The sequence below is a fragment of the Rissa tridactyla genome, chromosome 1 (assembly GCF_028500815.1).
Source record: "Rissa tridactyla isolate bRisTri1 chromosome 1, bRisTri1.patW.cur.20221130, whole genome shotgun sequence".
Lineage (NCBI taxonomy): Eukaryota > Metazoa > Chordata > Aves > Charadriiformes > Laridae > Rissa > Rissa tridactyla.
This window is the reverse complement of record NC_071466.1, coordinates 22,081,045-22,095,923: the sequence shown is the minus strand read 5'-3', so window position 1 is coordinate 22,095,923 and position 14,879 is coordinate 22,081,045. Positions and strand designations below refer to the sequence as shown.

Sequence of the window (14,879 nt, the reverse complement as noted above, 5' to 3'; positions counted from 1 at the left end):
TTGCAGTGTCTCACCACCCTCACAGTAAAGAATTTCTTCCTAATATCTAATCTAAATCTCCCCTCTTTCAGTTTAAAACCATTACCCCTCATCCTATCGCTCCACTCCCTGATAAAGAGTCCCTCTCCACCATTCCTGTAGGCCCCCTTTAGGTACTGGAAGGCTGCGATAAGGTCTCCCTGGAGCCTTCTCTTCTCCAGGCTGAAGTTGAATGCTGTTTGGGAAGTTGAATGCTGATTTCCCCCATAAGTTGAGTGAGAATCATACAAAATAATACAAAAATAGGTTGTAGCAGAGCTTCCAGAGCTGCACTCAAACGAGCAGCTCACGTTGAATTCCCTGTCCCTCACACGCACTCCTAGGGTCTGCCAGGAACACTGGGGCTGGGGGAGCTGGTGTTAAAGGAATATCCCTCAACACTGGCAGGCTTCTGTTGGATACGTAAAGACCAGAAAAGTTTTCAGGCATGGCTGGTACATGTGGCTACCCACTGTGGGACACATTCCTAAAAAAACATTTTGCTTCTATTATTTTGGTCTTTTGACGTTAGGATACACATCTAATGTGCACCATGATGCGAGTGAGGAACCGGAGCAGGTTCTGGATGTATATACATTCAGGCTCTGCTGTCATAAAACGTCAAAACCCTGCCAGGGCCAATATGCCCCAGGACTGCAAAGTTAAGGCAGGTCACCTTCTGCAACTGATACATATAGGAGAGCAACACATCTACACTGTAGCTCGCTGCCTTCAGCTCCCAACCTCAAGCTGGGACATCTTGTCATGAATCTGGACTAGTGCCCAAATGTAATCCCCAGGATTTTGGAAGAAGGTCTCACACTACTCACCCTCCCAGCCCTGCAGGCTCACATGATTCCCACTACAAGCCCTGAAAGATCTGTGATGAGGTGAGTCTCCTGGTGGTTACCATGGGAACTCTGCGGGCAGACACGGCAGTCACCCTCTGGCACCAGAGTGGAGCTGCCATTGCTTTGCCTCTTCCAAGTGGGGACCTTTTCCAGCAGGACATGGGAATTACTCCATTAGTGAGAAGGAACTAATGGACAGGAGCAGCCAAACACAAGAGCAGGCTGGAAAAGTATTTCCCAGGACAGGCACCTCCATGGCCACCAGCAGCACAGCACCCTCAGCTCCCCCACCAGACCAAACGCAGCCTCTGTCGGTGCACCTCTAGCCCACGGTGGCAGCGAGGATGCCACTGTCACCAAGAAATCTTTTTCCTCCTGGTAACAATCACCTCAGAAGAAGACAGCAGCATCAGACAGCTTCCCGTTTACTCAGGAATGTCCTTCCCTGTGCTGGGGACAGCTGAGCCTTTGGGAAGGCAGAGCATAAAACAACTGGTCTGACTTCTCTGAGGCTCTTTTGCTCCCCTGTTTCTCCCTGCACTGCAGAAATCTCTCCCAGGAGGACAGATTGGAGGAGCAGGAGGAGCTGGGATACCTGCTTAAAAATACAGGGGAGAGCTTTCACTTTCTTGCATTTAAAGAAAAAAATCTGTACCTTGTTTCTGTGACTGCTCTCCTGATGTAAAAACACATCCACCCTTACCTAGAAGACCTACCACAGCTCCTGGCTGAAATCACATTCCAACAGGTTTCTGTAGAGTAAGAAAACACGCTCTGAAGGGGGCATTGCTCTTGTCTTGTTAATTTTGAATCCTTTTGCTTGATAATTCATAGTAACATCCCTTCTTGTTCACTTCCTCCCTACTGAGTTTAAGAATCCAAATCATTCAGTCTTTCTCCCAGAAAATCCTTTTCCACGTCTTTGCTAGGCTCTGATCCTTAGAAGGTTCAATAATGGCAGCACAAAGGCAGTTCCTCGTTAGACTGCCTGCAGAGCTACCAAGGAATTTTGTAGGATTCTCTCTTATTCTGGCAACGTACTGAAACTTAACTCACCTAAGCTATTGCCTGCGGTTCTGGGGATTCAGTTGATGTGAGGAGTTACTTGCTGCTCTGAACCTCCTGCTCTCTTCCTTTGTGGGATTCTCCAGTTGAAGCTGGAGGAGAAATCACATTATTTCATGATGAGACACCAATGACACAGAGAAGAACGTCCTCCCTTGGGGGTGAGCACACTTTTCTTTTTTTTATATACATGTGAAAATAGACATTTGACATCGCTTCTGGGGATGAGGTGGGTATTTATGACAAGAAATACTTTTTGCTTGAAGGTCAGCAGACATGACTGCTTCACTGTAATGCAGTCATCTCTCTGAATGAACAGTCACACACACATAAATACATACTGCAATCTATAGATACTTCTTTGAAGTACAGCACTTCGAGTACATGGGCTATAGGAGCTCTCTGAGATACAAGAACACGCGCACGAACAAGCCTGTACATTGCAGAAGACGCCTGGGCTCCTATCCCCCAACCAACCTGAACTGAATGGACGTGCTGGTAGAAAATTCAAATGATTTCCTTTTCAGTTCCCTCAGCTGACATGAAGCCCATCAAAACCAGCTCTTCCTCTTGTTCTCTTTCAAAACTTGTCTTTTTAAATTTGTTTTTAAAACTTTCACCTTTAATTCTGGTAAGGTCACTGATACCGCCAGAACGCACCAGAGGGGGAAGAAAAAAAAAGCTTTATTGCTCAAGTTAATGGAAATCAGACTGTAAATCTTTCAATATTTTTTTTTTTTTATTACTGCCATAGACTTATTTTGTACTAATGTGGATGTCATGTCTGGGGCTAGAGAAGAGACAAACATAAAATGTTTTTACATGTAGCGAGGAGGAAAGACTCTTGGAATTATTTTTTACAAGAGATACCGAGGCTGAAGGTTTTGCAATGATGGTGGGCCCCTTCCTTTGCCTTAGTAACACAGTTTTATTCTGTGCTGAAAAGCTTCCTCTTAATTTCCAAGTAGGATATTTTTTAAAAAAAAATATTATTAATTAAAGAATAGAAATTGCACTTATATTGCCCTGCATAATGCATGTTGAAATCAGAAATCACCATCTTCATGACTGTAGGAAGCATATTGCTTACTCAGCAAACATAATAAGAAAATAATATTCATATTTTTAAACCAATAAACCAGTTTTAGTGGTTTGGCACAAATAAAATGTCATCAGTTTAAATTACATATACGACAAGGATGTTCCTGTTCATTTCCCAGAAAGGACACAGAGGTTTCATGTACATGAACATTTCCCTCCCCTTTGACGGCGAACCAGGAATCATTATTTAAATAAATAAATCAATACATACATAAGTAAAGGAAAAAGATGCTACTAACTCTCCTTGTACTGGCGAGAAGATCCATCCTTGAGGAGTTCTGAGAGAAACCAAAAGAGCCCAGCTTGTGTTTGGGAAGAACCAGCCACCAAAGGATTTTTTAACATTTTTTTTTGAAGTGTACAAACTCTAAGTCAGGAAACAGCCACAGCTCAATGAAGGAGCTCCTTCAGTGCTAGGTTTTGTTCTTTCCAGGCCTCTCAAGTCCCACCTGCCAGCTCCCCTGCTCAGCACTTTACTTTCTCCAAAGCTTTCACCCCTTACACAGCTGTAAGTACCAGGCGATCGAGGGACACACATTCTCAGTATCTGCTGTTCTGTAAAACCCTCACCATTTTGGGTCAAGGTGGGTAAATCCAGTACAATAAAGATTTAAACTTGGGGAACAATTCTGGGAAGCTTTCGGCACTCACGTCAGGAGGGAAGACAGCGGCTTTGCTGCTGCCTTGACACCACCCCTGCCCCAAGGTGGGGTGGGAGCCAGAAATGACCAAGTGCCACACACCGCTTCTCTGAGAAACGCCACACAGCGGAGAAAGCAGAACTCAGGTGATGTTCAAGCCCCTGTTCATACTCACATCCTTGGAGTTTGAAAAATTACTTGAGCGAGAAATCAAAGTTGAGCTTGATCCTCTCATTTTCTTTCTCTATTTGCTTTCTGTGAACATCTGCATGAAATGGTTCTGCTCAGAAGTGTTTCCAGGACTGACACCAGCGCTGGTTTGCCCGGGTAAAACCACACTTCATGAGGGGAGCAGGGTCTGGGCAGCTTTTCCCAGCTATGACAAACAAGAGGGCTACCCTGTGGCTCCTTGCCTGCAGCCAGCTCTCACGTCCTCCTGCCAGCAACTGAGAAAACAACTGATGGTGTCCTTGAATTTTTCCAAGGACTTGGCTATCTTCAGAGATTTTCTCCTTTCACAGAATCACAGAATGGCAGGGCTGGAAGGGACCTCTGGAGATCATCTAGTCCAACCCCCCTGCCAGAGCAGGGTCACCCAGAGCAGGCTGCACAGGAACCCGTCTTTTTTCCAGACTGAAGAGACCCAAATCCCTCAGCCTTTCTTCATAAGAGAGGTGTTCCAGTCCCCTAATCATCTTGGTAGCTCTCTGCTGTACCCTCTCCAGCAGTTCCCTGTCCTTCTTGAACTGGGGAGCCCAGAACTGGACACAGTACTCCAGATGCAGCCTCACCAGGGCAGAGTAGAGGGGGAGGATGACCTCCCTTGACCTGCTGGCCACACTCTTCTTGATGCACCCCAGGATGCCATTGGCCTTCTTGGCCACAAGGGCACATTTCACAAATCAAAATCACATTTCAAAAAATCACATTTCACAAAATCAATCACTTTCATCTCACAAAAAAGAAAACAAAAGAAAGGACACGGGAGGTAGAAAAACACTTGATTAAGCAATTAGTTGAAGTGCTGCGATGCCTCACTGGTACCTGGGACACAACACAGTGATTTAACTGCAGCCTTCCCTACTCAAATTACGTACTCGCAAGTGCGCCGTGACTGCTACATCAGTGGCTTTACTCCATGAAGTGCTTGGGTGAGGAAATAAAAATATTTCCCAGATATATGTATTTGGAAACACCAATATACTGACATCCTGAAAATACAACTAGCCAGACTAAGCCCTTACTTAGTAACGTTAGTTACTATCAAAACAGATACAATCAGTCTTTTCTGCCCCTTCTCCTTGTGCATTTGCTCACTTCCCTTGCTTCTCTTGTCACCATCACATCTCTCTCGCTCTGAAGCTCTTTACCACACTAGTGCGTCACTCAAATCCCTTCCACTGTTTTGCCTGGGAGAACTGGGCCGGGGAGAGGGGAGACTTTTGTGAAAGTAACACTTAGGGCACTGTTACGAAGGGATAAGGAAGAGGTGAAATCATTTCAGCCCCTTCTTTGCCCAAGACTTATTTTGCACCCAATCATGAACTTGGCTCGTGTCGCATATTTCCCATCACAGACCAACAGCAAGAAAAACTCTGAAGTGACTGGGACCTCCCCGATAGGGAAGGAAAGAGCCGGAGCGCTGCCCCTGTGGGGGCGCAGGCCCTGCCCTGCCGCCAGCTGGGGCCCTGCCAAGGCAGAGCCGCTCGCCAGAGGCTGCCAGCTCCCACAGAAGGAGCAGGCGCTGATCCCCACCTCATCTCTGCACGGCTGTTGGATGCCTGCCGTGCTCCTGGGTGTCCAAAGCAACGGCTAATTAGTGTTACAGACGCTAACGCTGGCCTAAGTTTTGAAGCACGTGCCCCATTACACACTGGTTTCAAGCATCCATGCCGTGGCTCATGTGCTGAGGCTTTCAGGTTTCAACACATCAAATGAAAAGGCAGCCAGAGGAAAGATTTATTTCTGACTTGAGGAACTGGAAATTGCCACACTGACCCAAGCCCCTGGGGACAGCGTGTCACAGAATCACAGAATGGTAGGGGTTGGAAGGGACCTCTGGAGATCATCTAGTCCAACCCCCTGCCAGAGCAGGGTCACCCAGAGCAGGTTGCACAGGAACGCATCCAGGCAGGTTTTGAATGTCTCCAGAGATGGAGACTCCACCACCTCTCTGGGCAGCCTGTTCCAGTGCTCTGCCACCCTCAAAGTAAAGAAGTTCCTCCTCATGTTTAGGTGGAACTTCCTATGCTCAAGTTTGTGCCCATTACCTCTTGTCCTGTTGCCAGGCACCACTGAAAAGAGCCTGGCCCCATCCTCCTGACACCCACCCTTTAAGTATTTATAAGTGTTGATAAGGTCCCTCCCTTAGTCATCTCCCCCCCCTCCCCCCCCCCCCCCGACACTGCAGCCACCATCACACCCTCAGGAGACACACACCAACTCCATGGCTTTGCTCTAACCCTAAACAAAGGGTAGCTCAAACCTCAATGCTTCCAAAACATCGTTAGCATTTGCTGTTACAACCCAGAGACTCTTGAACACAAAATTAGTTCCACCTAAACATGAGGAGGAACTTCTTTACCCTGAGGGTGGCAGAGCACTGGAACAGGCTGCCCAGAGAGGTGGTGGAGTCTCCGTCTCTGGAGACATTCAAAACCCGCCTGGACGTGTTCCTGTGCAACCTGCTCTGGGTGACCCTGCTCTGGCAGGGGGGTTGGACTAGATGATCTCCAGAGGTCCCTTCCAACCCCTACCATTCTGTTTCACATATGATGATCTAACACCCTCTTAAATCTCAGTAACTTCTTGGCCTTAAGCTCGTCAAATTTCAGTTTCATTGAGAGTCCCCACAGTCCTCTGCACAAGAGGAATCAAAACACTCCCACTCTACCTACTCTGCATCAGACTCGGTCCTACAGGTAATGTGTATCATGTTAAGGCACAATGGGAGCGTAACAAGCTGAAAAGTGGATACTTACAAAGATGGAAATGAAAATATTTTACTGCCCTTCCTGACAGCAACAGACAAAAACATGAACGTGAGTATTAGAACAGAAAGAAAATTTTATATCCTAAAAAAGGTCAGTGAAAATGGAAATGAAGTGAGTGCCTACCACCACTTCTGCCTTTTCTCTTCCATCCCAACTTGGGGATGGAAGCTGTCCTGTTTTCCCACCTATTCACACAGCCTCTCACAGGACAAAGTCTCAGATACTAAAAAAAACCAAATTTCGCTGCATTATAGTCACACTGTGAGCATTTTAAAGACAATTAACATTGTAAGTGTTGAAATTAGTCCACAACCACAACGTTTTGTTCAATAAAAATTAACTATCATAATTTATGCTTAGTTCAGTAATTACAAAAAGCTGCATGTTCCTCATACTCCCATAATGACTGCACACAATTATTGACAGAAAAAATATGACTAACAAAGCAAATTTATTTTCTGAAAATTGCATGAATTTTCCACTATTTCTCACACTGAGCTGCATTTTCTCCGTAATTTGCTGCCATCTAATTTCCTTAGTGTCTTAAGGCTACTACTTCACCTGCAAGTCATTCAAAACCAGATCTCAAACTGAGGAGATGGCGAGCACACACTTGGCATGACTTGAGGAGTTAGGAAAACCCCTCTGGGACAGTCTCCATGGCGCATTTCTCAGGCGAGCTGTGCCAGAGCTCACAGGCATGGCCAGAACAGCCAGGCTGCCGCCTCACACCCTCTGAAGGTGGAAAGCGAGGACAGGTTCCAATATGTCTCATTAACTTGGAAGCTCCGTGTAGAACATACGTTTTCCTGCACAGCAACCCACAGGTAAGCTCCTTGACACCGACCTGATTCTAGGCCAGCTGCCAGCAGTTCTCACAAAGAAAAAAAAATAATTTTGCCCTGAACTCCTAGTTATTACAAAATTGCATGTCTTTTTGTATTTTTCAGAACTAAGGCCTTTTATTGCATTTTGCACCACCATTCAAATTTAGGAATAAACCGCATACATTGAGCCATGATGCATTCTTGACTGCAGTATCTCAGCAGTTTACAACATTCCATCTGAACACACTAAACACTTGGAAAACATTATTGCTGATGATGGAACAGCTCCATCTCCTGGAATAAACGTTATTTTCTTGACAACCATCTTTGTATTTCCAACCTGGATCTATGCGTAAAAATGTCTATTTCAAAACCTAACTTGAATGTTTTTACTGATATGGAAGGTGAATCTTGGGAATAAAATGGGAGAATTTCGGATGATAATGTGAGTTCTGTTAAACTTCAGGGAGCATTCATTATTTTCTAATGACATTGGAAACATGTACAGCATGCCATATTAAAAACTGACATTATTTAAGAAATAGCTGTAATCTGACTTTGCAAACAAGAATTCAAACTCTGTTTAAGACAAAACACTGAACACACACGTAACGTAACTTTAGTCCTCCTGATTTAGGGTATTTTAAGCTTCACGTTAAAGGTTTGTAGTGTTACAAGAATGTGCTTGTGGTCAAACACTGTCCTAAACAGGGAGTGATTAAAGCCCCTGCTGAAGTACTTGAAGACTGAACTATAGAGAAGGAGCTAACAAGTGATGCTTATTGCTATTTATCAAAAAACTGAAATGTATATTTAAAATAAATATTTCAAGTTAAGCACATCATGCATTTTAGTCAGGTAATCAGTAACGATGATACCCAAATGTAAAACTTAACTTAAGGTCAAGTCAGGTGTTCAATTGGAGAGGCCAGAACAAAACCATGATTACGATTTCTGATTTCATCACTTTTACGTATTGTGGGCATATTATACGGCTGTTGCTTGAAAAAACCAAGCATTAATGAACTAAGTTCTTATGTACTTACAAAAGGAAAAGAGCATTGAAGCTGTTAGTGATCTATTGACTGGTGCTGTGTAGTATTTCTTGATTTCATGTGAAGGGTAGAGCCACCAGAGGAAAAATGAGAAATTAAACATGTACATCTCCATCTACTTTTGAAATAGTGGTGTATCTAAAGTTAATACATACTCACGGACACACAGGAATAGCAGAAATTTAAATAAACTTTCTTAACAAAACAAAGCAACTGAAGCTTTATTTCTCTATATAGAAAGAGGTGTCCCCCTGTGCATTCTTTTAAGCTAAGGAAAATGAAAAAGCCATGCAGCCCTTGTAAGAGATAAATCCTAAGGTGGCAATATATATACACAGAAAGTTTCCCCGTTAGTAGATGATTCCTCTCAACAGATTCTTAATGTCCCTTAGGAGAGCCAAACTTTTGACTGCTTCATAGTAGAATATTCTACTACATTCTTTTCAGTACAATAGCAAAACCATTGCAAGAACCACCATATTGCTCACATCAGTTAAACAAGAGCAAGTAACAAAACTTAAGCGGATAAGCGTATATCTGGAAATCAGACTCCTTACGTAAAGTAAGCACAATGAAAGGATATACAACAAATGAAAGGACTTTTCTTCAAAAAAACTATCTTTCAACTTCTTGCAACTTCACGTCTCATATGGCTTTTGAATGGAGGCATTAAGTTAAAAGAACTTCCCCACCCATAGGTCAAGTATTGACTGTATTTAAATACAGCAATGCAAGGACAAACAGAAGCTAAAAATTTAGCGTCCTGTATTACTTTATGTAACATGGCAATAAAATCCCTTTTGCTAAGGCTACAAAGGACAGATTTACAGAAATATGAGGTACCGACATTTATGGTCACAAAAGTAAAGGAGGAAAAGAATTATATAGCATTGTCATCAGACATTTCTTTTCTCTCTTTCTTTTTTTCCTTTTGTTTTTTTTTTGAGGGGTTTTTGGTTCTGTTCTTGTTTTTTTACAAAATACATGTCTTGATGACCACATGCTTTAAGCTTAAATTCATTTATTTTTTTTAATATATATATATATATATTATTTGTAGGGGCAATTGAGAGAGAGTCACAAATAAGGAAAGGACACTAAGGTTTTAATAAGGGCAACAAAAAAATTGTTTTCACCAGAATAGATTCACATTACAGTACACCAATATTGACAGCATTCTCTTTTGTCTATTTTTGGTACATAAGATGGAATCTCTCTACATAACCTTATAAGGCTTCAGTAACTAAAAAGTAAAAAACCTATTAGTTTACAATTTATTTAAAAATTCTGAAAGACACAGCAAGTTCTAAACTTTAGTAGTGCTACCCATACACAACCATCCGGTTTAAGAACCCATTAAAAGAGCCACCTTTCAAGGGAGCTTCCAACAGCAGGTTGTGCAATATGGATTTCTCTTACTACAAGGGGGGGGAAAAAAAAATTACACATGGCACATTCTCATTCATATTTTGCAATGTAAAAAGTTACAAACATACCTAATCAAATAAATAATAAAAAATGAATCTGAAATGTGTTTGTTATGTATCCTAAAACCACTATGCAGAATAATGGAAACTTTCACTCACAGACTATTTACATGGTAATACCCACGTGAGGGTACACATTGCTACAAAACTCATAAAACAAAGGGTAAACTTGAAATGTTTTCCATAGTAAAGGTCTAGCAGCATGACTATATCTAATGCTGTTGGTTTTCTTGATGGTTTTTGGAAGTTTGTTTTAATCTATGTCTTCATCCAGTTCATAATTGTCTTTATCATAAATATCTTTTACTAAAAGAACCCGTACGAGCATATTTTCCAAAGTGTTGCGGTCCAGTGACGTGGCAGTGTACCAGATGGGACTCTCCGCGGAGACAGAGCACTCCGGTTGCAGATAGAACATGTCTGTCCTCTGATTCAGATTCTGTGGGCTACAACGGGGAAAAGCAAAGGGGGTTAGAAAAGCAGCCTCACAGGACAAAACAGTATGTTGGCACTTCTGACATCCTCTGTAAACAAAACTCTAACCGTACTTAGTCAAATTACAAAAAGAAGACTACTGGCCCAAGCCCAGCCAGTCCTGCATCCTCAGAGCAGCCAAAAGCACGTGCCTGGGACCGAGCAAGCACATGGGAGACCACAGACTCCTCCGCTTTCAATTTGCAGCTCCAGGACTTGCTAAACCAGAAAGTACTTTCTACCTACTTAGAAACCCCTGACTGAAATATTTGCAAATAGGCTCAACACTGACATCAGGATCTGCACCACAGCCTGATGCAGAGATCTCTGAATATAGAGCCTGGCATTGCCTTGAACGTCAAGGATGATACTTCTGAGATGCACAGAAATACAATAAGCTAAAATTCCTCCTCCTCCTCCTCTTTTACTTAAAGGGTTGGCCACTATAAGTCTTAAAATCCTTAAATTCCCAACCTGCTATACTTTGGAGTTTGTATATGTGCTCGATCCAGCTCAGACATAGCCTCCAAGCCTCCTTACAGAAGACCCCTCAAGGAAATTCTAGCATTTTGTCCATTTAGACAAGTCTCAGAACGTAATTTCCAATTCTGCATGTACAAGTGCTCACTCATGCTCCCTCCTTCATAAGTACTGTAGACTTCAGAGGTCAACTGCATTTCCTATTTGTTTGGTAAAAATAAGAATTTTTACCAGCTCGTCTTCCCAAACTAGCTGGGGTGAATGTTGTTCTACACTCACATAAATCAGATTAAGAGTCAGATAAGAAGCCAAAATATGATAATTTAAATATTTCAACCGCCTTCCTACTGTTTTGACAAGCCAGTATTTTTATAGGAACAAGCAACCTGATATAGCGCTCATAGCTGTGAATGAGAGGATCCTGGAACTTCAGCGGCAACTGATTGTCAAGTATATTTCAAACAGTTGGCATTACCTTAAATTTTACAATAGCTTTTAAAGTGTTAAATATTTTATTAAAATGATTTCATCAAAGACAAGAGGTGTATGTTATTGGAAGTGGAACCAGGAGAAGCAGTCTGCTGCTCTAGTCAGCAATGGTGACCAGTATCTGTAAACGCATTCTTTTCTCCCAAAGTTGAGATGTTTCTAAAGAAAATAGATTATTTGTTCTCTCTGCTCTACTGGCTGTGTAACTGAGTTAAAAAAAATCCAGCTTTAACTTTTAACAATATACCCTCTCCAAACCATGACAGTGGATAGTGTGAAGGCAAATCCTCCACTCCCAACAATCAGAATTAACTGAGTTTATGAAAAAAAGGTGCTTGCATTGACAGACCACAAGTCACTCTTTATGTGTTTCTCTCTACAACATCACATACTTGCTTTTCTGCCTACACTGCGCATAAGGTCTTTCTTCACTTTTAAGAATAAGAAATTGGTTCCTAATACATGTTGGTTCTCACACTTGAATTATTGTGTTGCATATACAATGTGATTTTATTTCTTTCTCATCACTTACCTGTATTTCACTTAAGAGTTACACAAATCTCCATTAAAATCAGTCACTTGAATGGCTGTTCCAATTAAAGAAAGGATTTCCCATGAAATCCTATTTTCAAACACTTCCAAAACACTTAGCTGCTAAATCAGTTTTTTGCCTTTTTTTTTTTTTTTGGTTGGTTGGTTGTTTTTAATGTATTAATTTCTGTGCAGATGAGAAGAAAACAAGCTGCTTCTAACTGCTGGGTTACTGTCAGTAGTATTTTTTTCTGCTACAAAATACTTAAAACATGCTTTCCAACTACGTATCTCGAAAGCACCATTTCCAGTTCCTGACAACTTAACATTAAGCAAATACATTGTCTAAATCCAATTCTTACTGAAGAGACAAGGACCTCACAAATGAAACCCTCAGCAGCAAAACCTACCAGATCTCTTGCTGGTATTTCTCCACAGAAATACCTGGTTGCTTCCCGGTAAGAAAATTGAATCATACTGTCATTCCCAGATGGAGTCCTTAACAATTAAAAGTGAAGTACTCTGCTGCTCCCACACTTCCTGCACGTCTTGTCCAGATACAGAACTGGAGATTTCAATGCTTTCATTTAGCTATTTTTTCAGAAGATCTCAATCCATTCCCTTTGCTTGAGCATATTTCATGTTGCATCAAAACATCTCCCTTGCGTATCTGGTCTACTCTATAACACTTCTGTATTACCCCGTTTCACACTTACCTTTTAGACAGATAGCACTCAAACATTTTCACAGGGCATCTAGCTGGATCAGAGGTGTTTTCAATTTGTTCAAATACTGGTTCATCATCTTCATGTTTCCTTTTTCCAGTAGTAATTTTATCTTTAAGAAGAAAACCAACAACATCTAAGACACAATTTGAAGTTTTTCTACGTTTTTCAGTAAACACCCCAGAGTGGGCAGCCCACCAAGCACGGCAATGCAGTCACCGCAGCTATGCGTATCTGCAAACTGGAAACGCAACTTACAGCCACGACAAAGTCGCAGCATTTAGTGTGGAGACCAGTGGGCTCGAAGGGATCATTTAACGCAGAGACCCTGTAGCCACCACGGCCCACACGCTCCGATTAGAGATCCGGGAGCCGAGAGCTGCTAAACTTTACGCAAAGGCAGACCCCTGGCTCCTGGCACGGTGCCCAGATGTCCCTCAGAGGAGCGCTGCATGGACGCTCCTGAAATACTTATTTTGGAACTGCCATGGTACCTTCACTATCAGCTCTGCACAGGGAAGACACTTGATATCGAAGACAGGCTTTGCTTTCCATTGTTAGAGGATTTTTTTTCCACTGTCTAAAAACAGTGCCAAAAGAAAGTCTTAAGTGTTGCTCCACTGTTTTCAGGCCAAAGTATTTAGTGTTAAAGTAGAACAGAGTATTCAGAAGAGCAACCGGTGAATGTGATCCTAGCTGTTTAACCCTCCAGAGGTAATCTTCTTCAACGCGAGAGAATATTGATCCTTCAAAAAAGAATATTAGAGAAAATACAAGGGATTAGCCCATAAACTGTCCAGTTGCAAAACAATCAAGCTTCTGTTTACCATAAAATTTAACAAAATGCTCAGACAGAAGCCTCTAATAACCATATTTAATTATATTTCCACACCCCCAAAACCACCTCTTAAAGACACAAACACTCACTGTTTCAGAAAGAGATAGTCAATACCACTATAGGCAATTTCACACAGAACAAATTTCTGTTTAATTACAACAACATTGCTTACATGCAGCTCCCTCATGTCATTACATAAAAACAAATGTTCAAGGGGCTTAATCCCTTCATAAAAAGCATATTTTTGAGTTTATTTTATTCTGCTCGGGCAAGGCCTCCAAATAGCTATACCTTCTTCTTTCTTATTATTCATGCATACCCCACTTAGAAAGCACTCCTGGGCCATACCAGGGTATAGGGAGGGCCCTACACAGAGGCTCTCCAGAGCTATCCAGAGAAAAGCCAGTACCAAGAAGAGAGGGGAAAGGGGCTGGTAAGGACAAGCCCTCACTCAAGAGAGGTTTGGGAGAAAGATGGAAGAACGGTGGATTCTGCAGCTCAGCACCAACGTTGACCTGCTGAGGAAAATTCCTGTTTTCTCCATGAACTGACGATCCTCCTGAGCCCACAGCAGAGAGTCCTCTCAATCCAGCTGAGAAAGACTAAAACACATAGCTTGTCAGCCCTACCCACACATAGCCCAGTGGCTGCCTGACTGCTTCCCATCTGGGAAAAAAATGGACAAAAAATAAATTCAGCTCAGGTAGAAAGTATATGTCGAAGAGCAACTCCTTATTCTAAATGTCTCTCCTAAAAATGGACACTCAATTGTAGATTAACAGGCAGTGGCAAAATCAATTCTTGCAGCATCGATTACCAAGAAATAAGACAATAGGAACAGGTACAGTCTTAACTGAATGCTTAACTCTTGGATGAGATCTTTATGATTTTTAATCAGTTACTATCGCAATGCATAAAATGTTTGTATGTATCTACATGCCTAAGAACACTGAACTATTAAGAGATGAAAAACATACATGACCAAAAAGAAAATTACCATCTGGAAGTATGCTTGGTTGCCAACTTCTAAGTATTTTATTTAATTCCTGTTCAAACGTCTGGTAGATTGGATCAATAAATATGTTGTCTTTTCGATTACTTCCATATAAATACTACAGAAAAGAGAGAGAGAAAATATTTGCAATTCCAAATTAGAACAAATGCTGTGCTACAGGATTCTTTTTCATTACAATGCTTGCACTTTTACAAAAAAAAAACCCCACAGTATCTAAAAATAAAGCAATGACACTTTTCCAATATTTAGCATTTAAAAGTTACCTCCAATATAATTTATGTTGTAATTT

General features: G+C 41.9%; 1 protein-coding gene across 2 annotated transcripts in view; it reads right to left on the bottom strand.

Annotated features, from left to right (window-relative positions):
* Positions 1–8,743: 8,743 nt before the first annotated feature.
* ZMYM2 (zinc finger MYM-type containing 2) overlaps positions 8,744–14,879 on the bottom strand; it is a 93,917-nt gene continuing 87,781 nt past the window's right edge. For both annotated transcript variants that reach the window (XM_054223755.1, XM_054223745.1), the window contains exons 20-23: positions 14,573–14,687; positions 13,232–13,483; positions 12,729–12,849; positions 8,744–10,484 (exon numbers count right to left, since the gene is read on the bottom strand). In XM_054223755.1, the coding sequence (XP_054079730.1) occupies positions 10,292–10,484; positions 12,729–12,849; positions 13,232–13,483; positions 14,573–14,687 (681 nt within the window). In that variant the 3' untranslated portion in view covers positions 8,744–10,291. The remainder of the gene's footprint in view (positions 10,485–12,728; positions 12,850–13,231; positions 13,484–14,572; positions 14,688–14,879) is intronic.